Below are 24847 nucleotides of genomic sequence, written 5' to 3'. Positions count from 1 at the left end.
CAGAATATATCCGGATTACATAATCCATAGACTTATTTCAAATCCAAAGAAAGTTTCGGATTTGACTGTTTCTTCCTGCACCTCCATATTTTCTTCTGCCACCTCCATACACAACATGAAAATACATTTTTGTCCTTCTTGTGTCACCCCCATAGAGTAGTTTCCGGATTATGTAATTCGGAAACTCATTTGAAAAAAGACTTCCGGATTACATAATCTGAAAGTTAAATAAGACTTCCGGATTATGTAATCTGGAGAATAATCATGCATCTGAAAAATGGCTTCCGGATTATGTAATCCGGTACCTAATTACAAATTTAAAAAATGACTTCTGGATTACATAATTCGGAATATTATAAAGGGGCATTTTTGGAAATTTGAAAACTTATGGAGGTAAGAGAAAAAGGTATGGAGGTGCAAGAAGAAACAGTCTTCGGATTTTATAAATCTCAAGAAGACTTCTGGACCCAAAAACATTTTCCAACATTTATTTGCCCTTTTTTCTTTAAGGTTGAAACTTTATAGCAACCATATTTAACATCGTGTATCTGACCTAATTTTGCAACGAGATCGCTTATTTGTAAACTATGTACTTTTTACTGGTAAAAGGTTTAGTTCATGTTCGGTATTGTATATAAAAAACGAAAAATGTTTTAAATAATTTCAACTTCAGTATAGATCATGAATCCAATTTCATTGGAAGTAAAATCATATGTCACTACAAGAAAATCATGAAATATAAAAAAAATAATTAATTAATATAGTGACTAAATTAGAGATTATTTTAGAGACTGAAAAAAAAATTGGTTTCTAAAATAGTTTCTATGATTGTTAGATGGTTTCTAAATTGGTATCTAATTAGCAACCAAGGTTTTTCTACCAAATTTAAAATCTAAATAATTGGTTGTTAAAACTTGGTAGCTAATTAGATACCAATTTAGAAACTATTTAACAATAATAAAAACTAATTTAGAAATCAAAATTGTTTTTAGTTTCAGTGTGTAATTTAGTTACTATTGCAACTAATTATTTTAGTATTTAAAATTGGTTTTTATTTGATGATTATATTGTGTAATCAATCATAATCTTCTGATGTTGAAGGTTTAGGGTTAATGGTAGTTGATAAAATTTAGCCATCACGTTTTAGGGTTAATTGAAAGATTATTAAGGCTGGATGGAGAATGAAGATTTGATGCTGACAACAAGGTTAATCCATTAGGGAAATTTACCAAAATGGTGTAATTTTTTTTAGATTTACTTAAATGGACAGATTGAGAAAAAATTACAGGAATGAATATTTTTTGTCAAAGTTGCCAATAGTGTAGGTAACATAAATTAAATTCATTAATCCTGACGCACTTGTCTTTTTAATTAAAGTTGACAACTGAATTGACAACTTCAGTTTAAATAAAATTGAATACAGGATTGACAACTTTAGTGTATTTTATCTCAATTAAAGTTGTCAATTCAATTGGCAAATTCACTTGATTTTATTTTTAGGGTTTAAACAAATGATAATTAGTATTTTAAAAATAAAAATATATAATTAATAAAGTATTTTATAAATAATACCAAAATTTAATTTTGTTTTATTTAAGAAAATGATATATAAAGTTGAATAATTAAAATTAATATTTTTTACAATAATTTTAAATAAATTGGGTTAAAAATATTTTTTTGATAAATTAAAAATATTTAGTATTTTATAAATATTGTTAAAGTTAAAAATACACTTATAAAAATGAGATATAATTTATGTATAAAATTTTAGATTATATAATATATGAAAGTATAAATTATATAATATGTAAAAAGTAATAATATACATGTATTTATGTAAAATAAATTAAATTATTGAATATATGTCATTAAAAGAAGATGATATTAAAATATTTGATGAGAACAAAATTACAAATGATGACTCTATTATCTAAATGGACAATTTCCTCTGTTGTGACCTTCATTGCGACAGTAAGACCATTTTTTTTGTCTTGTTCTGAATTGATTGATCAATTTCATTTCGCAAACGAGTTGTAATTGGTTGTCCCGAGTTTTTACGTCGCATGTGGGGTTCTGGTATGAAATTTGGCCCGGTATAAGTAGACCAATAATCCTCGTTTCGAATGGGGTGGAATTCAACTTGATATGCCTTTCTAATCGTGTGGAGGTTGTAAACTGGATCAATGAATGTCGTCATTTGTAAATGACAAGAGGAACAAACAACAATAACATGACGACAAGGAAGTCGAAAAGCTTGGAAGTGGCCACAATCACACCACCAATCATTTAATCTAACTGTATATGATTAAGGTTGCCGACCATGTTGGGGGGTGGCTAATTCTTGAACATCAAATTCAGAATTTTTTGCATTAAACCTTTCTACAAAACACATAGCCGAATGTTGTTGATTTTTTCTAAGTAAGGTTGTGATATCTTCTGAATAATAATGACATGCACGTAACATGGTGTCTATTTTGAAGACTCGTTCAACAAACCATGTTTTTGTTTTTTCGAAAGTTGCCTTAACCAAAGCAGAAATCAGCAAGGAACGAGCTTCCTTAAGCACGAAATTAATGCATTCCACTAGATTTGTGGTCATATGACCATACCTCTTTCCCCCATCATATGCTTGAGTCCATTTCTCTAATGGTATGCGATCTATCTAGGAAAATGCTTGCTTGAACTCAGATCGCATAACTGATAACTTTGCTTGTACTATGGGTTGTTTCATCTCATAAGCTGTCATAAAGAAGTAAATGAAATTAGTTAAATGGTAAAAGATCGTAATTATCTGTGAAAGAAGGTATGGAATGTCATTACCCATGTTAATCAATTGTCGTTTGAGCTCAACATTTTTGAATTTTTTGTTGAAATTCGATGCGATATGGTGTATGCAATACACAGAAACAAGGTTGTCTCCTTCCCATCCAACTTCTTCGGATTGTAATACTGAAATTATACTGATTCCTCTATCAGTAATCATGCACAAATTCGGCTGAGGTGTCACATATTGTCGCAATAATTGGAAGAACCAAATTAAAGCCTCCTGAGTCTCGCCTTCAACAATCGCAAACGCCAATGGAAATATGTTTCGATTCCCATCTTGAGCGGTTGCGGTCAACAATGTTCCACTATATCTACCGTTTAGAAATGTCCCGTCAACTTGTACAATGGGCTTGCAAAAATTGAAACCATCGATACAAGGCTTGAAAGACCAAAACACGCGATCCAACTTGTAACAAGATTTGTCTTGAACACCATCAACCATACAAGGAGAAGCATACTGCACAATTGTCCCCGTATTGCTTTCTTTTACTGCTTTCAACCATCTAGGAAGATCATTGTAGGACTATTCTCAATCACCAAATGCCAAAATAAGAGCTTTTTGTTTTCCCAACCAAGCTTTTCTATACGTGATAGTATAGCCATACAGATTTTTTATTTCTGCAATTAAGCTTTTAATTGGGACAGAAGGGTTTGCTTTTACTGAAGTTAGCACCATGGACGCAATATGGGTTGAATCCAAATTAACATGGTCTGCCTTAAGATTTGTTGACAAACAACTATGTTGTGCATCAATTTTTTTTTATCTCCCATTGATTTCGGATTTTACTAAAAGATGCACGCAATCTCCATTCACACCCTCCATCATGATGTATGCCCCGAGCCACATATCTGTTTGGCTTTGATTCCACGACAACAAATTTGTAACCGTTGTTTATGTGGTATCATTTTATGGCATTCAATGTCGCCTCCTTTGACATGAAAGACATGTGTTCATTGAGGTTGCAGTCAATGTTATGTCTGGATTGACTACCAGACGGAATATATTGTGAAGATCTATTGAACTGATCTTCATCATCCAAATCAAGGTCGTAGTTATCTCCATCTTCACTTATGTCATCCACGATGTCTCTAGTTATTAGTTCTTCATGTCGACTTAGTGACGTTCCTCCGACATTCCATGTGTCCATCTGCATTTTTAGAAAACATGATAAAGAAGAATGTTACGGAAAATTTACACTACCTTTACAACTTTCTTTGAACTTTATACTAGAAGGAGAAAATAATATATCTCACAAACCTTGTCCTCAATTTTTTTTTACTTGGATGCAAGAATTAAGACAAGAAAAAGTGTAGAACAAAGAAGGAGTGCAAGGCTACAGAGCTGCATTGTTGTTCCATTATATAACAAATGTTCTGTATGAGTACAATATAATTTTAACATAATTTTTGAAATTTTTATTCATAAGTCAAGTCCTCAGGTATTTGTGTGACAGAAAGGCATCATTCCAAGCTACACTTTGTTTAATTTTTTTTTCCCAATTTCATAACAAAGAAGTTGACTTCACCATTGGCAACTTTGGAAGAAGTTGCATTCACCATTGACAACTTATATTAAAAGTTGCTTTCATGGTTGGCAACTTTGCATAGGCACCAAATGAAAAAATTTCACACACCATTGGCAACTTCAATTGCAATTTCGTGCTCCACCAAGCAATGCTTTATTTTCTCTCCAACTTTACGTTCACATGGCTATAGTTTTCATGGCAGAGATTCTTTTTTCATGGCAGATATTCTTTTTGGAAATGAAGTTTGAATTCAAACTTTCATTTATTCAAACTCACAAGCAACTCTATTTAATAGAGTCTGTCTCCTATGCAAAACATTCTCGAGCTTTGCCATTGTTCCAAAGTGCTTAAGGGTGGCATTCAATCACAAAGGTAAGTTCTCTCTAATATTTTAATTATTTAATTAATTGTAGTAGCAAACACATGCTAATAAAGATTATCAGTATATTTTAGCTCTCATAAATTGTTTTTTGTATTTTCTGTGGATGGATCTGTATGTATTTTTGTATTACATGGTGGCATTACTCATGAACCCTCCTTCATTTCAGAAGAAAATTATATCTTGATTTTGACTAAAATTTAGTTCTATATATATGAGGGAAAATTACATGTAAATAATTTAGTTCTAATGTACTAATATTTTTAAATTTGTAAACAAAGTTAACTACTTAAAATCTGTTTTAAAAACATTAACAAAATTCAACTAATATTTTTTATTTTCATACAATGTCTTCCATTATAGCTTATGATTAAGTTTAAAGAATAGAGAATTAGTATTTTATAAATAGTAAGGAGTAGGATAAGAATCTCTGACGATGGAACAGAGACAAACATGAATAATGAACTGTTCTCCATTTAGTGGGATATAGGCAATGGGCAGAAGAGGCCTAGTTCTTGACCTAACACAGAAAAGGCCAAAGTGTAAGGTAGCCACATATTATCCACGCAGAAACTTTAATTTTGAATATTAAACTGAATATAGTTGAATGAATGATATCAGAAAAGACGCACATGTAATATATGTTATATTTTAATACTTTTATTTGAATACTTATATTTTAATACTTATATTCTGTTAAAGGAATTTAAAAATGATAGTTTAAAACATGAAATTTAATCAATATCAATTTATAAAAAAGACAAGTTAATATAATTAATTGATATCAAATCCCTCTGTCAATTTTTTTCTCCTTCGAGCCGGTAATGAAAAAAAAAACCGTCTAACAATTCAAACATTGACAAACAATTGCTAAAAAAATATTTTTATTTTATTTTTCTTATATTTTTATTGTTTGTACATAATTTATTACTTTCAATAATTTTTTTATAATATGTTATATTCAGTACTCTTTAATATGTTATATTCAGTACTCTTTAATTAGTATATGTAAATATCTTTTTCTTATCTTTAATTTAAGAAAATTAATGTTTATTGATTTTAGTAGGAATTATCTATTAAGGTACTCTAAAAATTGGTTGTATTTTCAGGAATCATTTTATTAGAATTTTATGGCATCTCATCGTCTTCCCGCGAATATGTTTGTATTGCGACTCCAAGAGAAAACATGTTACTAATATATGTATGGGAATGTAATGAAAATCTATTGAGACCCAGAAGACATGCAAGCTGGGTACTAAAGCATGATGATATACTTGACCAACGAGTCAAACAGTTAATTGATCATTCTGGTTTTGGACATGTGTTAAAATTTAAGCACATTGACTTCAACCACATACTAATTACAACATTAGTGGAAAGATGGAGAATAGAGACTCATACCTTTCACTTTCCTCTTGGTGAAACAACTGTTACTTTGGAAGATGTTGAATTAATATTGGGTTTACCTATTGATGGACAGGTTGTCACCGAGATTACTAGTGGTGATTTAATATCTTTCAGGAACTGCCTCATAATGCAACCGATGATGTTATTGCTTAACATGCTCGAGCCCACATATTAACACTTATTGGGAGTCTATTGATGCCTGATTCTTCAGGTAGTAAGGTACACTTAATGTATCTATTATTGTTGGCTGACTTGAACAACGTCAGGAATTATAGTTGGGGGTCAGCTGTATTGGCTTCTGTGTGCGCTCGATCACGGTATAGACTTTAATCAAGATAATATTGGAGGTTGCATGTTGCTTTTACAATGTTGGGCATGGGAACGCCTAACATGCATTTCTCCACAACTTCAACCATTGACCAATGAAGAAGTTCAACAAGGAGTTGGTCTCCCACTCGGAAAAAGGTATGTTATTTTTGTATTAATTTTCGATATAAGAAAACAAAGTTCTTAATATTCCTTTGTTTTCGTTAGGTGGACTCGGAGGATGCATAGGATGCACATAGGAGGAACCACTGTTCCACAAATACGAGCAATGTTTGATGGCATTAAAGCTAAAGAGGTTGTGACCAATATATAAACTAACATATCATTTTAACTGAATATTTCATATTACTGATGTTTCAAACATTTATTTACAGTTTCTTTGGACTCCATATCGAGTGGATTATGTTAGGTGCTTGATCACTATTGAGGTTTCCCCAACTGCACGGGCTGTAGTTCCTCTCATATGTTTTGCAACTGTTGAATTTCATCAGGTTGATAGGGATATGCGTCAATTTGGATTTTGACAGAGTATTCCAAGTGACCCATTCAACCTTGATCAACTTCACAAAGAGGATATGAGAGGACAAACTGATCGATACATGCCACAATATCATGTCGCATGGATAGCTATGTGGAATGACCGCCATAATCATCTAATTCACGAAAATCAGTTTAATGGAAATGGCCATTTGCATGACAACTCAACATACATGCAATGGTACATCAACCATACTATCCACTACATCACGCCTATACAGTCATCGTCTGATTACGATGTAAGTTCAATTACAAAATTATTTATTATTCTTCATTCACTCATCCAAAATTAACACATATTTTCAAAACAATATGATATGCCACAGGAGACTACACAACCTCACTATCAACATCATGTCGGGTCTTCTTCTCAAGTTCAATCATTTGAACAACAATCTTTTCGTCCACCAGGTTTTCAACCGACCCAGTTGTTCGGATATAGGGATCAATCTCACATGTCATTCCAATCATCATTCCATCAACCACCTTTCAACTACTCAACATTTCCATCTCAACAACAATTTTTTGCTGGCCCGTCAAATCCCTTTGCAACCTCTACCATGTCCCCCCATCTGCCTACAATCCAATATCATTTATGCAGTATTATCGACCAACAATGCCTTCACAAGTGTCCGCAAATCAGAGTGATGACAATGAAATCGAAGGCACTGACGATGACATTCCACCTCCGCCCCCCTTCTACCCTTCCATCCGAACAACAACCACAAGGACGACCACAAAGACAACAAAGAAGACCACCATGTGGCACAACTTCTCATAGATGACAACTTTTCCTATATTTCTATTTTCTAATCATGTATAATATCATTTTATAAATATTGTTTAAACGCTACCATTTTTATTTATAATTGTATCAACTATAAACGTTATTTCACGAACATAATTTCAATTTTTTAAAAACCACAAAAATATTTTTAATTTTAATAATATTTAAAAGGTACTAAATATTTTACATTTATTACACAACCTATTTTAAATCCAACTTAATTTTATGTAACTTTATTTTTTGTGAAAACAAAATTTAGTTTAATTTTTTAATATTAATTATCTATAAAAATACAATTTGTCTCAATATTCTTATTCTTATTCACTTGTAATTTTTAAATTATTACTATATACATCTTTTAACTTTAAAAAATATTAATTATTTCAAAAAATCAACTAAACTTGCCAACAGAATTGAAAATTTCAATTGAGATAAAATATACCTAAGTTGCCAATCCAATATAAAATTTTATTTAAACTATTATTGTCAATCCGGTTGGAAACTCTAATTAAATGAAGAAAAGTAGGGAAATTAATGAATTTAATTGATATTGACTACGTTATGAGCAACTTTCACTAAGAATTGCCCAACTAAATTTTTCTGCTTTTGCCGTAAATCTAAAAAAAAGTGCACCATTTTGGTAAAAAAACCAATCCATTAACTATGATCTCAGACTTTTACGATTTGAGTTAGCACCAGTTGGAACCTCTCCTATGTTGAGTTGTGATTCTACGTAAGTGAAGCAACTAAAAACTTTGCGAAAAAAAGTGAGGATCAGAATTATGATGAACTTAGGAGGCAGAAACCCTTGCTTATTCATATAAGAAATTGTACATTATTAAGGTCTTGCATTGGTTCATAAGTAAGTAAGAATAGTAGTATCACATGGTTGAAGAACCGTGAGCTTGCAGTTTGGGGAGAAAAATGAGATGATCCGCTGGGAAGAAGTGGCACACAGGAGAGGTTCCTGGAGTAATCCCAAGAACCTGAAATGAAACATGAGTAGGTGCCCATTGGGAGGTATCTAGGTGACAAACAACCATAGCTTCCACTCTATCTCCATTTTCACCACCTAGTGAGACCCTGTATACCCTATTCCCATTATCTTGGCTATGACAATAAAAAACAGCATAAGGGTAAGGCATGGTGTGACAAGCCACCATCTTGGGAGCAGGGATTTCCATGAGGGTTTCTAGGATAGTGTAGTTTTGGAAAGTGACACTTGACTTGGTTTGGTGCAAGGTGGACAAAACTTGGAGTTCTGATGTCACCCCTAGAATTCTTTGTGTAAAGTCTAGCATGGATTCTAAAGAGGTGGCACAGAACTTTACCTCTCCTTTGATGGGTTTGCTCTCACATTCTCTAAGGGTGTTCTCTATAGCTGTGGCCTGGGGGGAGTGTGGTGAGAAAGAGAAGAGTTTGAGAAGGTATGGCAGTTGTTTGGACGAGAAAGGGAGTGAATCAGCTTCTTCTTTGGGCCACAACTTGGGGGATTTTGATGGATCTCTCTTTGGAAAGTGAATGGCCATTCTCTTCCCTACCCTTAAATCTTTCAAAGTGAAGAACACCATTAGTGAAGGGTCCATATGCCTATGCTCATGAGTGTCTAGTTTTGGAATAACACTGTGACCTGGTTTATTTGGGTGATTCATGGCATGATCTTGAATATTGTTAGAGGTGTTGTGACCCTCTTCAAGTGCAATTTCCAAGACTTTGTTTTCTGTTCCAGCCAATTCTCTGGCTCCGCATCCATAGGAGCACTGCAACAAAAAGATTAGAAAAGATCATTGCTTACAAACTGTTTCTTACTGCTTCTTAACTAAAGAAAATTAACCAACAACGAAAACAGGTTCAAGCAAAATTAAACATTTGGTATACCAGGGTTACTAGTAGATAAATAAAGAGGAACCAAAACATAAAACTCATGCCCTTGTACATTTCTGCTTCTGTATACTATTGAATCCTTTCCCAGTTACGAGTTTAGTTTATCTTGAACTGAGCAGGGCAATAAGTAAAAATGTTCAAATATAAAATCCACTTGGTTGTAGTCAAGGTTCTAATATCTAACAAATTATTTTCAAAACTGATTGAATACGATGTTCCTCCATCAAATTGTCATAAATACTTTTCCTTTTCTGTTCTTTCTATGATAAACATTGTACTTGATGTAAACGTGGGTTTCGGTGGATCAATCTTGGATGCAATAAAAATTACTTGTCTAGTCAACAACAGATTCAAACAATGTAGTAGTTGCATATAATGCGCCACTTTTAGTATAATCGAATTAAGAATTGCACCATAGATTAAGCTATTTTGTATTGAAATGTCTCAATGCCAAGTTATTGCGGATTTCGTTAACAAAGAAAAATCATGGGAGATTTTCATGTCGACAAGTAAAGGTAGATTATGACACCTTGGATTCAAATAATTAACATTATAATTAGATATGGAAACATTTTGGCATATGATGTATTATGTATGAGTAGGTTGATTTTTGTTGGCCCTATTTCTTTCTTGTCCTTTTCTCTTTACAACATATCTTCCAAAAAAAAATCAATCATTCTTCTCCCTCCAACCCATTCTCAAAACCCTAATTTTCTTTTTCTTTATCTTTTATCCCAAATATCCTTCAATATATTGTAATTATGTTTTTGTTATACCAAGGATCAACCGATTTTTGTTGAATTTTTTATTTTCAGTGAAAATTTTCGACATTCTTTTTATTTATTTATATAAGTTAAACTCGAAAACCGTAGTTTAAATAAAAAAATTTATCAGCAAAATACCCTAATTCAAAGGATAAGTTTAAGGGCATAAAAATTCATCGTTTAATTTAAAATAAAAATAAATTAATCTAATATATGTTAACATAGAAATATATTAAATAGTTTTAAACATAAAATACATAATTATTAAACTCTAAAAATCATATAATTTGAAAGTTTGATTTTAGAATGACATTTTTATAAATTAAATTTATTTTTTAATGAGTGTATATAAATTATATCACTACAAGAAAATCATTAAATAGAAACTAATTTTTGAGACAAAAAATAATTAATTGGTATAATGACTAAATTAGAGACCATTTTAGAAACTAAAAAAATTATTGGTTTTTAAGGATAAATATTTTCTAAATTGGTATTTAATTATCTACCAAGGTTTTTGCTACCTAGGTTTTTTTAGTCTCTAAAATGGTCTCTAATCTAGTCATTATAACAACTAATTATTTTTTGTCTCTCTAAAATTAATTTCTATTTAATGATTCTCTTGTAGTGTATATTTATCATTAGTTTCAAATACATAGTAGCTTTAACTCATACAATTTAACATAAATATATTTTTATTTTATTATTTTAAAGGCAATTTTTTTAAAAGGATTTGGTGATGATGATAAGAATTATGAGACATCGAACTTATTAAATGTATGATAATACATTATTAAATAACTAGTTTTTTTAGTGCATAGCGTAAGATGTTAACACTAAATTCCATCAACATTAAAACAAAAGCATATGATTTTCAAAAAAATATTTTTAATTTTTAAAAATACTTTTTTTAAACTAGTTTTTTTTAATAATGTATACATGTAATTAAAAGTAATTAATGGAGAACACTTATAGTGAAACACAAATATACTTGAAAAGTTAAAAATATTTTTGAGTAATTTATATTAATTAAATATTGAAAAGTACTTTTAATGTTTTTGTCTAGTTAAAATTAAATTTTCATTTCCATAGTTTATGTAATAAATATTGTATTAAATTTTTCCATAATTTCAAAATGTGAAAGTTCAATAGCAGTTGCAAAAAATCTAAATAACTAATTAATTCGTAAAAAATCCTCTTGAAAAATCTAAATTTATTAGTACTGAAATTTTCGACATTTTTTTATTTATTTATATAATTTAAACTCGAAAACCCTAGTTTAAAGAAAAAAAATTTATCAGCAAAAGACCCTAATTCAAAGGATAATAGTTTAACGGTATAAAAATTCATCGTTTAATTTAAAATAAAAATGAAAATAAATTAATGTAATATATGATAACATAGAAATGTATTAAATAGTTTTAAACATAAATTACATAATTATTAAACTCTAAAAATTATATAATTTGAAAGTTTGATTTTAGAATGACATCTTTATAAATTAAATTTATTTCTGAATGAGTGGATAGAAATTATATCACTAAAAAAAATCATTAAATACAAATTCATTTTAAAATCAAAAAATAATTAGTTATTATAGTGACTAAATTAGAGACCATTTTAGAAACTAAACAAATTATTGGTTTCTAAATTAGTTTTTATTATTGATAAATAGTTTTTAAATAATTAATAGTTAACACATTGGTAGTTAATTAGATATCAATTTAAAAACTATTTATGAATAATAAAAACTAATTTAAAAACCAATAATGTTTTTAGTCTCTAAAATGTCTTTGATTTATTCACTATAACAACTAATTATTTTTGTGTTTCTAAAATTAGTTTCTATTTATATTTACCATTCGTTTCAAAAATACATAGTAGCTTTAACTCAATACAATTTAAGATAAATATATTTTTATTTTATTATTTTAAAGCCAATTTTTTTAAAAGGATTTAGTGATATAACAACTAATTATTTTTGTGTCTCTAAAATTAGTTTGTATTTAATGATTTTTTTATAATGTATATTTATCATTCGTTTCAAAAATACATAGTAGTTTTAACTCAATACAATTTAAGATAAATATATTTTTATTTTATTATTTTAAAGGCAATTTTTTTAAAAGGATTTGGTGATGATGATAAGAATTACGAGACCTCGAACTTATTAAATGTATGATAATACATCATTAAATAACTAGTTTTTTTAGTGCATAGCGTAAGATGTTGACTCTAAATTCCATCAACATTAAAACAAAAGCAAATGATTTTCAAAAAATATTTTTATAAATAATTTTTTTAATCTAGTTTTTTTTAATAATGTATCTAGATGTAATTAAAAGTAATTAATGAAGAATCACTTATAGTGAAATACAAAAGAAAATCATGAAATATAAACTAATTTTAGAAAAAAAATAATAATTAGTTGTTATAATAACTAGATTAGAGACCAATTTAGAGATTAAAAAAATTTTGGTTTCTAAATTAGTATTTAATTAACCACGTTTTTTGCTACTTTGACTAATTAGATACCAATTTAGAAACCATTTAACAATAATAGAAACTAATTTAGAAACCAATTTTTTTTTAGTCTCTAAAATATCTCTAATTTAGTTACTATAACAACTAATTATTTTTTTTATCTAAATTTTTTTTCTATTTCATGATACTTGAAAAGTTAAAAATATTTTTGAGTAATTTATATTAATTAAATATTGAAAAGTACTTTTAATGTTTTTTTCTAGTTAAAAATAATTTTTCATTTCCATTTATGTAATAAATATTGTATTAAATTTTTCCATAATTTCAAAATAGCAGTTGCAAAAAATCTAAATAACTAATTAATTCGTAAAGAATCCTCTTAAAAAATCTAAATTTATTAGTACTAAAATGAATTTTAAATAGGATCACTGTTGGCCCAATCAGTGTTATCCTTACTATCATTCATTCATGTGACTATGGCCCACTATCAGCATCTACCATTGTCGTGTTTAGTTATACTATATGGCCACTTGGATCCAATAACTCCCAGATCCTATCTATCTATAGAACTTCAAGGTATTGTTATTTTTATTAATTAACATATAATCAATTTTAGATTAACAAATTATCAATAAAAGACAAATTTAACCTACATATTAATTTATAATTAATATTAATTTAAAATGTAAATACCCATTTTATGGATTTAAATAATAAGTTTGAATTAAATGGAGAATTGGTATTTTATTATTTAAAAAGTTATAAAATAAACTTATCACTATAAGAAAATCATTAAATAGAAACCAAATTTAGAGAAAAAAAATCATTAGTTATTATAATGACAAAATTAAAGACCATTTTAGAGACTAAAAAAATTATTGATTTTTAAATTAGTTTCTATTTTTGATAAATAGTTTCTAAACTTATATATCTAATTAACTACCAAGGTTTTTGCTACCAAATTTAAAATGTAAATAATTGGTAGTTAAAACCTTGGTAGTTAATTAGATACCAATTTAGAAACTATTATCAAGAATAGAAACTAATTTAGAAATCAATAATTTTTTTAGTTTCTAAAATAGTCTCTAATTTAAACACTATAGCCACTAATTATTATTTTTTCTCTAAAATTGGTTTCTATTAAATGATTTTCTTGTAGTGTATTTTTATTTATTTGAAGTATTTAATTTTTTATAATATAAAATATTTGACTTCTCTATGTTTATGAAGTCCTTTCTCTTTTTTTTTTTGTCAAAATATATGAATCAGAGTTAAAAGTATGAGACTCTCATACTTTGGTTTTTCTGTAGTTCTTTTCCTGTTATAAGAATGGATAAGTCTTTTCTGCTTGTATGTGAGATATAAGTAAAAAAGGAATGACCACGTGTTAATTTAAGTTCGTGATAACATGTTGGAGTTATGAATTAGGTATTTAATAAGTAAAATATAATTTCTCTAATTTTCCTAATTTTTTTGATAAATTTTTTTAAAAGCATAAAGTTAAGAAAATTAAAGTTAACTCAAATCACTTTATTGGACGAGGATTATAAATTTTGAGAATATATGTTGATTTTAAAAAAAAACACTAAGATAGATAATGTAAATGTATTGTTTGTGATATTGGGTTGGTCTCAAACTAGAAATAAGGATTGTGATATTTGATTTGAGAATGAGAGTTATATTGTTTGACAAAAAAATTGCTAAATTTAAGTTGCAATTTATATCAGTGAAAAAATAATAAATTTAGACAAATCTTTGAAGTTGGTGGAATTATTTTAAAATGAGGTTATATATGTTGAATTATTTTGATATTGTATTGAATTTATTCTTATTGTGTTGTGATAGTTGGATTTAGTGTTGAATGTGTTGTTAATTAACAATTGAGTGTTTGAACCTAATTGAATTATAAAAAGGTATATTTTGAGAATAAAGTGTTTTGAATTGGAAAAAAAACTCACTTTGATTTAATTGGGAACAAAGCTTAGTTTTGTTTTGAAGAAAATAATATGATTAACTTTTAAACAAAAATGTTGAGTTTTGCATGTAAACTTTTTTTTGCGCAATTAGCTCAAAAATTAAATTTGTTAACAGATCAGAGATAGCGTTGATAGTAGAGTTTTTATTCATATTTATCTAACAAAAAAGAAATTCCACTTTGTCATTCAAATGATATTTTCTGGCCAAATTTAATAAAAGAATTAAATTTTATTTATTAATCCTATATTTGAAATTAATTTGTCATGTATAGTTTTCATTTATTTTAAAACTTTTTAAAGTTGTTTATGAGTGTTATAAGGATATAATTGTTTTTTAATGAAAATTTTAACTAATTAAGGAATGAAATAAGATTGTCTATTCAATGCAGGCATATTATATTCAACACTCACACGTACACATATAATAAAATGTACATTTGACCTACAAAGTGTTCAAGTGCTTTTCTTAATAAATTGTGTTTAATGAGAGAATTGTGTCTACAAATACTTCTAAAAGTTGTTTTCACAAATTTCTTCTCATAAAATCATTTCCAATTAAATAACATGCAATATAAAGAGATAAGAAAAAAAAAAGAAAGATTTACAATGTGTTTTTACACTGGTTGATCTATTAAAAAAAATTACATCTGATATTCAATCATTCGATTAAGTTTTAGTAAACTGATTAATATTGTGAAGATACAAACGATAATTATTTGGATCCCACTCATTCTTGACTAAAATTGAGTATTAGTCATCGTGGTCACTCCTGATTAGAAGAGAGTATTATTTGAACCGCAACCACTTATGGTTAAACACAGTATTATTTGTAATGCAAACAGCCCTAGCTAAAATCAAGTATTATTTGGATCACAACCATTTATGACTAAGCTGAGTATTTTTTGAAATTCAACCCCTTCTAACTAACACAACTAAGTATTATTTGAAATGTAACTACTCATAGTTAAAATTAAGTACTAGTTGAACAAAAATCACGTTTGACTAACACCGAAAGATTTATAGAGAAAATAATATAAAAAATCACTATATTATTATTTAGAAGAGATGTATGTTACATACAGGGTAATTCACTCTTTTATATTGTTCTATGACACGAATAATTCACTCTTTTATATTGTTTTATGACACGAATAATGTTCTTTTTCTCAATTACAAATAACTTAAGATTTTATACATGTTTTTATAATAAGATTTTCGCAAACTTTTCTTATTTAAAAATATTTTTTTATTGATTTAATTATTAAATTATATGCAACTATATGTTATTTTTAAATTATATTAAAATTGATTCATTAAAATTTATGCTACTCGTTGTTATCATATAATATGGTTAATTTTTTAAAGTTAATGTCACACCATCCACGTATTATCTTTGTATTTTAATTACACGACGGTCCACTTAGATCCAATTTTTATTCACCGGATATTGTTTTCAAATGTGTGTTTGTTCTGTCCGATATTGAATTATTTTATTCTACTACAAAATTGAATGCCACCGTATATAGCAGCTCAAACCTTGCTTCTTTGTTTTAAGTTATATTTAAATTGAATAATTATAGATATACAATAGATGTATTATTATGCTATTACAGTTTTATGTAAAGGAGAAGAAATAAAAAAGATTTGGAGTAACGGAAAGTTATGATTTTTATGCCTAAAAATTGCATGTGGTCAGAGAAATTTTACAACAATTTACGCCTTACAGACCAACAGAGCTAGTCTTTTTGGCAAAATAGTTCAACTTTAAGCATTAGTTTAATTTTTTTTTGAAATATTCTTGAAATTGATTCATAAACTAATGTTAATATTTTGAATTTAACGTAACACGAATCTTGTTGTTGACTGTGTATGTTCTATCTGATTAGTCTGTTCGAGATTTTGAGTTTAGAATTATTAATATTTTTTACTCACGAGAGAACATAAATGACTTCAAAAGACCTCCTGAAAAAATTGTAAAACCCATGGTAGTCGTACGATAAAAATCATAAATTATATTTATTTGTTCAATTAATTATATTAAGAAACTTGAATTTATAGTGTGTGCATATATATAATTAATTATATATATATATATATATATATATATCATTAACTACCAAGGTTAATTATATGAGTTTTTAAAAGTTGCATACATGATTTTCAAGTTTTTAGGTGATATTGAGTAAATTATAACTCATTACACAACAATGAGATAGATACAAAATTACAACATATGAACATATGACGATGATTAGAGATTTAGGTTTTAGGACAACGTTTTTATAATATGATGATGTTTTTTATAATAATACGATATTTTTATAAAATGACGAGTGCTTTTATAATGTGATTAATGTCCTTTATGTATGTAGTGTGGAAGAAGAGATTGTAAATTATCTGTATTTTGTGTGTATGGTCTTATGGAGAATTTGAGGATTGTGTCTCGAGTGACTGAAGATTTCTTCGGTATTACATTGTGATGCATAAATGCATTTTAAGATGTTTAAACCTATAGATTTGAAAGATGTTATTGCTAGGTGCTGGGGGATTTGGGTAGATATTATAGGTTAAATTTGGAATCATAGGAATATGATGGTTTTTAAGAATGAGTATGTTGATCTAGTTGAGGTTTTTACTGCGGTAAAAAGAAAGATTTGGTCTTGGATTACGGTAAAGGAAAGATTGACTGATTTTTCTTACTCAGATTAGTGTTTGGAACTCCTTTATTGTATGAAATATTTGAGAGATTGATGTTTGGTGATTTATATTTAACGTTTTGTGCAGGTTTGGCAGTTGTGGTGTGTTTTGTGCAGCTTCTCTTGGTTTTTGTTTCTTCCTGGCAGGGTTGGTGTGAAGATTTTGGTCTTGGGTTACGGTAAAAGAAAGATTGGTTGATTTATCCTACTCAGATTGGTGTTTAGAACCTTTATGTTATATGAGATATTTAAGAGATTGATGTTTGGTGATTATTGTTTAACGATTTGTCCAGAATTGGAAGACGTGAGGTGTTTTGTGTAGGTTTTTTGGTTTCTATATCCTCATCGCAGGATCGGTTTGATGGGTTTGGCGCTTAGAGGTGTTTGGTTTACTTTTGTTTGCTCGCAAAGACTGAGTTTAATTGTTGTACTTTTGTGTCTTGTCTTGAGAATGTGTTCCTTTGGAGGATTGATGTAATTGTATATTGATGTACTCTTGTATCTTGTTTTGGTATGTTAATGTAGTTGATGTATTGTAATGTATATAGCTAGTTGGGGATAAGAAGTTTGTGTTTGAATTATTTGTATAAGGGTTTGGACACCTCCTGAAATGTCTCATTTTATTTTATTTATTTTTTGTAGATAAAAAAAAATGATATTAGAGATTATATTTATTTCTTTTCAACTACGTTTAAGTTTTTTTAAATAAACTAATAAATATAATAAAAAATTATTTTAATAAAACAAATTGCGTTTGTATCTAAAACAAGTACGGATGTAGGTTCCGTTGAGTACTATGTATTATTAAGGGATTTAGATTAGTTAGTTAAACAATTGCGTGAGTTTTCAAGTTTTATGAATAAAAAAAATTAGATGTTGTTGTTATTTTATTTACATTTATTGTTTCCGTGAGTAATAAATTCATAAATGTGAAGAATTTAGGTAAAAAATATGAATGTTGTAACTAAAGTTTCAGCTTAAACTATAACGTTATAATATTCATGTCAATTATAACTTAACCTAAAATGTTTTAATATTTTAATTTGTTTTAAAAATTCATTTGTGAATAATAAATAGACAATAATTCATTTTAATAATTTTTTTATTATAAATATTTAAATTTAAAGTTTGGATTAAGAAAAAAAAATGGTGTGAAGATTATAGGATAAAATGTATATTAATTCAACTCAAATTTAAAAAACAATTGTTAGGATTTCTATAAATGATATTAAATTTTATTATTTAGATAAATTAAATAAAAGGAAATTGAAGGAATGAGAGTGAAAGTTTTCATTCCATCTTAACCAATATTTTAAAGTATAAGTTAAAATAAAGTATCAGAGTCGTTATTAATACATGTTATTATTTGGTAAAAAAATATGTTTATTTGACAAAAAATAAAATGAAAATGATTTAATTCGATAAAAATATTATTATTACTATATAAAAAACATGAGATGTGCTGTTAATCACAATTAATTATGAAAACATTATTAAAATCAATTATTTCATATTTCAAATAATATTTTTTTATATATATATATTTATTAATTTTAATTTTTTTTAATCATGAAGGTGTCATGATCGATTTTGTTGGTTTTAAATTTTTATTTATAAGTGTCGTTTCGAAGTATCTGCAAAATAGTTGTCTCCCACTTCAATCAATATTATTGAAGTATTTAAAGTTATTAAAAGCCTACTTTTTACTTCATGGTATTAACTTATGTATATATAAAGATGAGTGAGAACACTTCTTATATATTTAGATTATTACAATTTTTTAGTTAATCTCATTTAATCTGATAATATAATTCAATTAAATTTTTTATTTTTGGTTCATAAAATGTTCTCGGTTCATACATGATTTCAATCACGGTCATATCGAGTACAACTATTAATATTATTCCGCTTCTATTTTCAATCTCTTCGTTTTACAGTAGGAAAAGAAAATTATCTATTATTTTAAATCATTACATAAAAACTTTATTTTAATAATAAAATGTTATCTTCGAGTAAGTCAACAATATTAATTAAAAATATTATTTATGTTTTTATACGACTTTTGGATCAACTAACTTCTCTTTCTCTCTCTTTCTCTCGATTTTTTGGTCTTTTAGTGATGTTTTGCGTTTTCGATTACTGGATCGATTGACTTGGACGGTTCTATTTGGGATTGAACATTTTCTCAACTACTGAATTTGGGCTATCTTTTGATTGTTAGATCCAGATTAACTTTCGGTTGGGTATGTATCTGCGATGTGCTTTCATGATAAAGTATTTATTTAATTATCAAATAAAAACTCTATACTTACCTATTAAACAAATCACCTATTTATATTGTTGGACTTTAACTTGATTTAGTTTTTACTTTTCACATCTTGGTTGCAGTAACTAAATATATTTTTAATGTTTTTGAATTATTTTTTTACTCTTGATACAATATCATCTTACTTTATTATTTATTTATATTATTTTAATTTTATTTATCTTTTAATACATTAACGATTTTTCAACCTTTGGGCCTATTTAGTATAATTTAAAAATGAAATTGTTAGTAAGAGAGTTAACTTTACTTTGTTATTTGGTTTTGTCAATAATAATAACAGGAGATTTCATATGGATATGTTGTATTCGGAAAGTGAAGTGTTTGTTTTTTATTTATTTTGTATAATAGTTGAATTATTTCTTAAGTGCACCACATTTTTTTTTAATGATAAAAAAATTGAAAAAAAAAGTAAGAAATAAATTAGTTTTTAAATATACAAATGAATTTGCATGAAAAAGCAGAGAAACTAAAACTAAAAGATCAAATAAATATCTCAGCACTGAAAACGTGGGGAACTATAATATTGTGTAACCTAGTATAGTGGAGACAATTTGTTGTGGCTTGATTAATTTTATTTTGCAAACACAACATGCGAAAAGACACGTCAGCTACGGTATGTTATGTGTGTGGCTATAAATAGGGAAGGTTACTTGCAAGTCCTTCATAGTAAGCCTTTCATTTCACTCTACAAAATGCTCTACAAAATGAGATCTCTTATTGCTGTGCTTCCTCTCCTCTTCATCTTCCTGGTATGTTTTCATTTCTTCATTTTGCATATAAATGTCTATTTTTAATTCATGTCAAAACTTCAATACTTATTCCACTTTTACTTCACTTTTTTTTAACTTAATCTTCTCTTTTCACTTCAAACCATCTGCATTTCATATTCTCAATGTCTTTCAAATTAAAATTTGTAGAAAGATCCATTTCTCTTATGCTAAGGTGATCATAAAACACACAAAATATTATTATATTATAACCAACTGCACCATTTATTAATTATATCTTCCTTTTCTCTTCACTTTGGTCTTTACACTATCATGTCTTGTTACTGGATATTATTTTGTCACAAAAATAAAATTTTCACAGCTGTTAAGAGGGAAATATGAAGAAAATAAAAAAGAACGTAAATTAGAAATACTTTGTCTCTGAACCGGATTGAATAATTTATGCACTGGAATTAGACTTTTATATTCCTTTAATAGGAAATTCATAGACTATGATTTCGCCTATCATATAATATTTATCTGAACCGAGATTATTAACAAATTGTTAATAGAAATTCAAGAAAGCAAATAATTTTAGTAAATTTAAATTATTAAATAAAAATTAATTTTAAAATTAAAATAATTAATTATTATATTCATTAAATTAAAGAACATTTTATAACTTAAAAAAATTATTAATATTTAAAGTATTTTTTATTATTAATTATGAAGTAGTTTTTAAATTAGTATTTAATCATTAACTATAAAATTTTAGTTATTAACTATTTTATGTATTAAATTAGTTTTTATTAAATTTTAATTTTAAATTAAAATATAATTAACTAAATATTGATAATTAATATAAATATTAATTTATAAATTATTTTATAAATTTGTATTAATAATAGAAACTACTTTAAATATCAATATTTTTTTAGTGTCTAAAATAATATTTAATTTAGTCCATTTAGTCAATAGAGTGACTAATTATTTTATCTCTAAAATTGATTGTTATTTAATAATTTTATTGTAGTGATTTAATTATTATTTCATCTTTATAATTATGTAATATTTGCATTATAAATTATGCTCAACAATTATTTTTCCTATGAATGAAAAATTTATTTAACTTCAAAGTAAATTGCACTTACACCTCTCATATTTCCTAAGATTATATATTAACTCAAGTTTTTTAAAATTGCACACAAACAAGTAATTAAACTTTTTCCCCCTTTATTTATTTGTTTATGTGTTGTAATCTATTGGCTTAAGTTTTGAATTTGTAGCACATAAATAGGTAAGCATTCCCATAAGAATGACAACCTATATGTCGTACCACATAAATAGGTCAAGCATTCCCATAAGAATGACAACCTATATGCGTACGTCAAATGTTTTAAGACATAAATTAAATCAAGACCTGTTTAAATTTGATTAAATAAATTTAAAAGTCAAAATTTATATTATTCAAAAGCTTTCAAATGTAAATGTCCGTTTTATTTAAGTAAATATATATTTTTTTAATTTTATTACTATGTTTATATTTTATAATTTCTTAAAATAATATATTATTTATATTCGTAAATTTCAAGCATGTTTATAACCTAAAGAGTCAAACCTATTTTGTTAACAATAAAATTGCACCTCGTGTATGCAAAATAAACCTTTAAGTAAATTACTGGAAAATTCATATAAAATCTTAAAAATAAACTTATATCTTGTCAGGAAAGTTAGATTCATCTCTTACAATGTATAATCGAGACATTTCTACCTCATCCTAAGCCATAAGTTGCAGTTGCATTTTTCTATATAGTTTGTTTTACGTTGAATTTTTCTAAGGGACTATGATTATTTTTTTATAGGCATTAATTAATTGATTAATATGTGTAAAGATAAATCTATACATCTCTAAAACTATAATTTGAAATAAATTTTTAACAAATTAATATGGCAAGTGAAAATTTCAAATAGTCATGTCAAACCTAACAAGGTTATGTTAAGATGCTAAAAAATATTTACACCATTAATTTTTTAAATATAATAGACATTTTAATTAAGAAAAATATTGTTTAACCCATCCTATTTTTATTTTTAATTATCATGTTATTTTTTTTAATTGTGACTTTAATAATACTATTCATTTTTTAGTGAAAACAGTGACAGTTTATTTATTTATTAAGATATATTTTACTACAATTTGCATTCTGATAGTATATTTTGTTTTTTTTATTACCAAATTTGAGAAGTTTGTAACAAACGTTGAGTCAAGAAAGATGGGAGAAGAATATTGGAAAATGGTGACGAAACATCAGGATGTGCCGGAAGAATTTAAAGTTCTAAAAAACTTTGATGTGAAATCTAATGCCGTAAACTATAGAAACCATGACATTGATGTTAAGTCAAAGAAGAAAGTTGTGAAAAATCTTGAAGCAAGTCCCGATCACAATGATATTGATTGCATGGAAAAGAAAAAAAATATGGAAAAAAAAGGTATGGAAGATTTTGAACCAAGACCTAATGTTTCAGTCTATGGTAACAATGAGGTTGATGTGAGGGAAAAAAATAAAGCCATGAAAGATTTTGAACCAAGACCTAATGTTTCAGCTTATGGTGATAATGAAGTTGATGTGAAAGAAAAAAGCAAAACCATGAAAGATTTTGAACCAAGACCTAATGTTTCAGCTTATGGTGACAATGAGGTTGATATGAGAGAAAAAAACAAAGCCATGCAAGATTTTGAACCAAGACCCAATGTTTCAACTTATGGTGATGATGAGGTTGATGTGAAGGAAAAAAACAAAGCCATGAAAGATTTTGAACCAAGACCTAATGTTTCAGCTTATGGTGGAAATGAGGTTGATGAAAAGGAAAAAAACAAAGCCATGAAAGATTTTGAACCAAGACCTAATGTTTCAGCTTATGGTGATAACGAGGTTGATGTGAAGGAAAAAAGCAAAAATGTGAAAGATTTTGAACCAAGACCTAATGTTTCAGCTTATGGTGACAACGAGGTTGATGTGAGAGAAAAAAACAAAGTCAAGAAAGATTTTGAACCAAGACCCAATGTTTCAGCTTATGGTGATAATGAGGTTGATGTGAGGGAAAAAAACAAAGCCATGAAAGATTTTGAACCAAGACCCAATGTTTCAGCTTATGGTGATAATGAGGTTGATGTGAAAGAAAAAAACAAATCCATGAAAATTTTTGAACCAAGACCTAATGTTTCAGCTTATGGTGATAATGAAGTTGATGTGAAAGAAAAAAGCAAAGCCATGAAAGATTTTGAACCAAGACCCAATGTTTCAGCTTATGGTGATAATAAGGTTGATGTGAAGGAAAAAAGCAAAACCATGAAAGATTTTGAACCAAGACCTAATGTTTCAGCTTATGGTGATAATGAAGTTGATGTGAAAGAAAAAAGCAAAGCCATGAAAGATTTTGAACCAAGACCCAATGTTTCAGCTTATGGTGATAATAAGGTTAATGTGAAGGAAAAAAGCAAAACCATGAAAGATTTTGAACCAAGACCTAATGTTTCAGCTTATGAAAATGATGACATCTATGCTAAGGAAAGAAATGACTTTGCAAAGGGAGATTTTGAGCCCAGGCCAAATGTCTCTACTTATGATGAGTAAACGAAGTGGACTACAACTAGAACCAATGATGTAACTTATCAATAAAAAAGTTTGTGTGCTATATATCTAATGAATAATATGGAATGATATATTGTGACTTTTTAAAAGAGTGTATAGTTGGTTGTATTGTTTAGAAAATCACAAATATAACTTATTTGAAGGTAGATTGCTAGTGAAAACACAAAAAAAAGGATTTTTTTTTTCAAATAACAACCTTTCCTTCGTTGTCAACATTAATAAAAAAAGTTTTTTTTTCAAAACATAAGAAAGAACAACTCAACAGATAATTTTTATATCGATTTGTCTTTACCACCAGGACCATGTCTACCTTTTTTTAGACCACCAAGTTTCACTATGTACAAACTAATTCTTTCAATTTTTTTCCTAAACAATGAACCCCAATATTCTTTCAAACAAGTCTTTTCAGGATTACAACACACTATAATGATGATGTAAATATTTGAAACTAAGAATTCAATGTCTTTTTTTTTATCATTAAAGAATGAAATAAAATTAAAGTGTATCATTTCAGAGATACTCTAACCCTTATACAAAATCCAAACATGTTAAAGATACCCTTAAATAA

General features: G+C 27.4%; 2 protein-coding genes across 3 annotated transcripts; one reads left to right on the top strand and one right to left on the bottom strand.

The window, feature by feature from the left end:
• Positions 1-8569: 8569 nt before the first annotated feature.
• Positions 8570-10019, bottom strand: LOC137821996 (BURP domain protein USPL1). The gene is made up of 2 exons (XM_068626835.1): positions 9668-10019; positions 8570-9549 (listed from the first exon to the last, which is right to left on the bottom strand). Exons 1-2 carry the CDS (start codon positions 9725-9727, stop codon positions 8671-8673), a joined length of 939 nt encoding a protein of 312 aa, XP_068482936.1. The 5' UTR covers positions 9728-10019; the 3' UTR covers positions 8570-8670.
• Positions 10020-20551: 10532 nt separating this feature from the next.
• Positions 20552-24368, top strand: LOC137821847 (uncharacterized). Of its 2 annotated transcripts, none has more exons than XM_068626623.2 (2): positions 20552-20668; positions 22873-24368. In XM_068626623.2, exons 1-2 carry the CDS (start codon positions 20612-20614, stop codon positions 24259-24261), a joined length of 1446 nt encoding a protein of 481 aa, XP_068482724.2. In that variant the 5' UTR covers positions 20552-20611; the 3' UTR covers positions 24262-24368. The 2 variants fall into 2 exon arrangements, with proteins under 2 accessions (XP_068482724.2, XP_090151600.1); XM_090295474.1 differs by having other exon boundaries at positions 20589-20668; positions 22870-24368.
• The last annotated feature ends 479 nt before the right edge of the window (positions 24369-24847 follow it).

Source organism: Phaseolus vulgaris, chromosome 9 (genome assembly GCF_051622355.1).
Source record: "Phaseolus vulgaris cultivar YP4 chromosome 9, ASM5162235v1, whole genome shotgun sequence".
Taxonomy (NCBI): Eukaryota; Viridiplantae; Streptophyta; class Magnoliopsida; order Fabales; family Fabaceae; genus Phaseolus; species Phaseolus vulgaris.
Note: the sequence above shows the minus strand (reverse complement) of the source record. Positions and strands in the feature narration are given on the sequence as shown.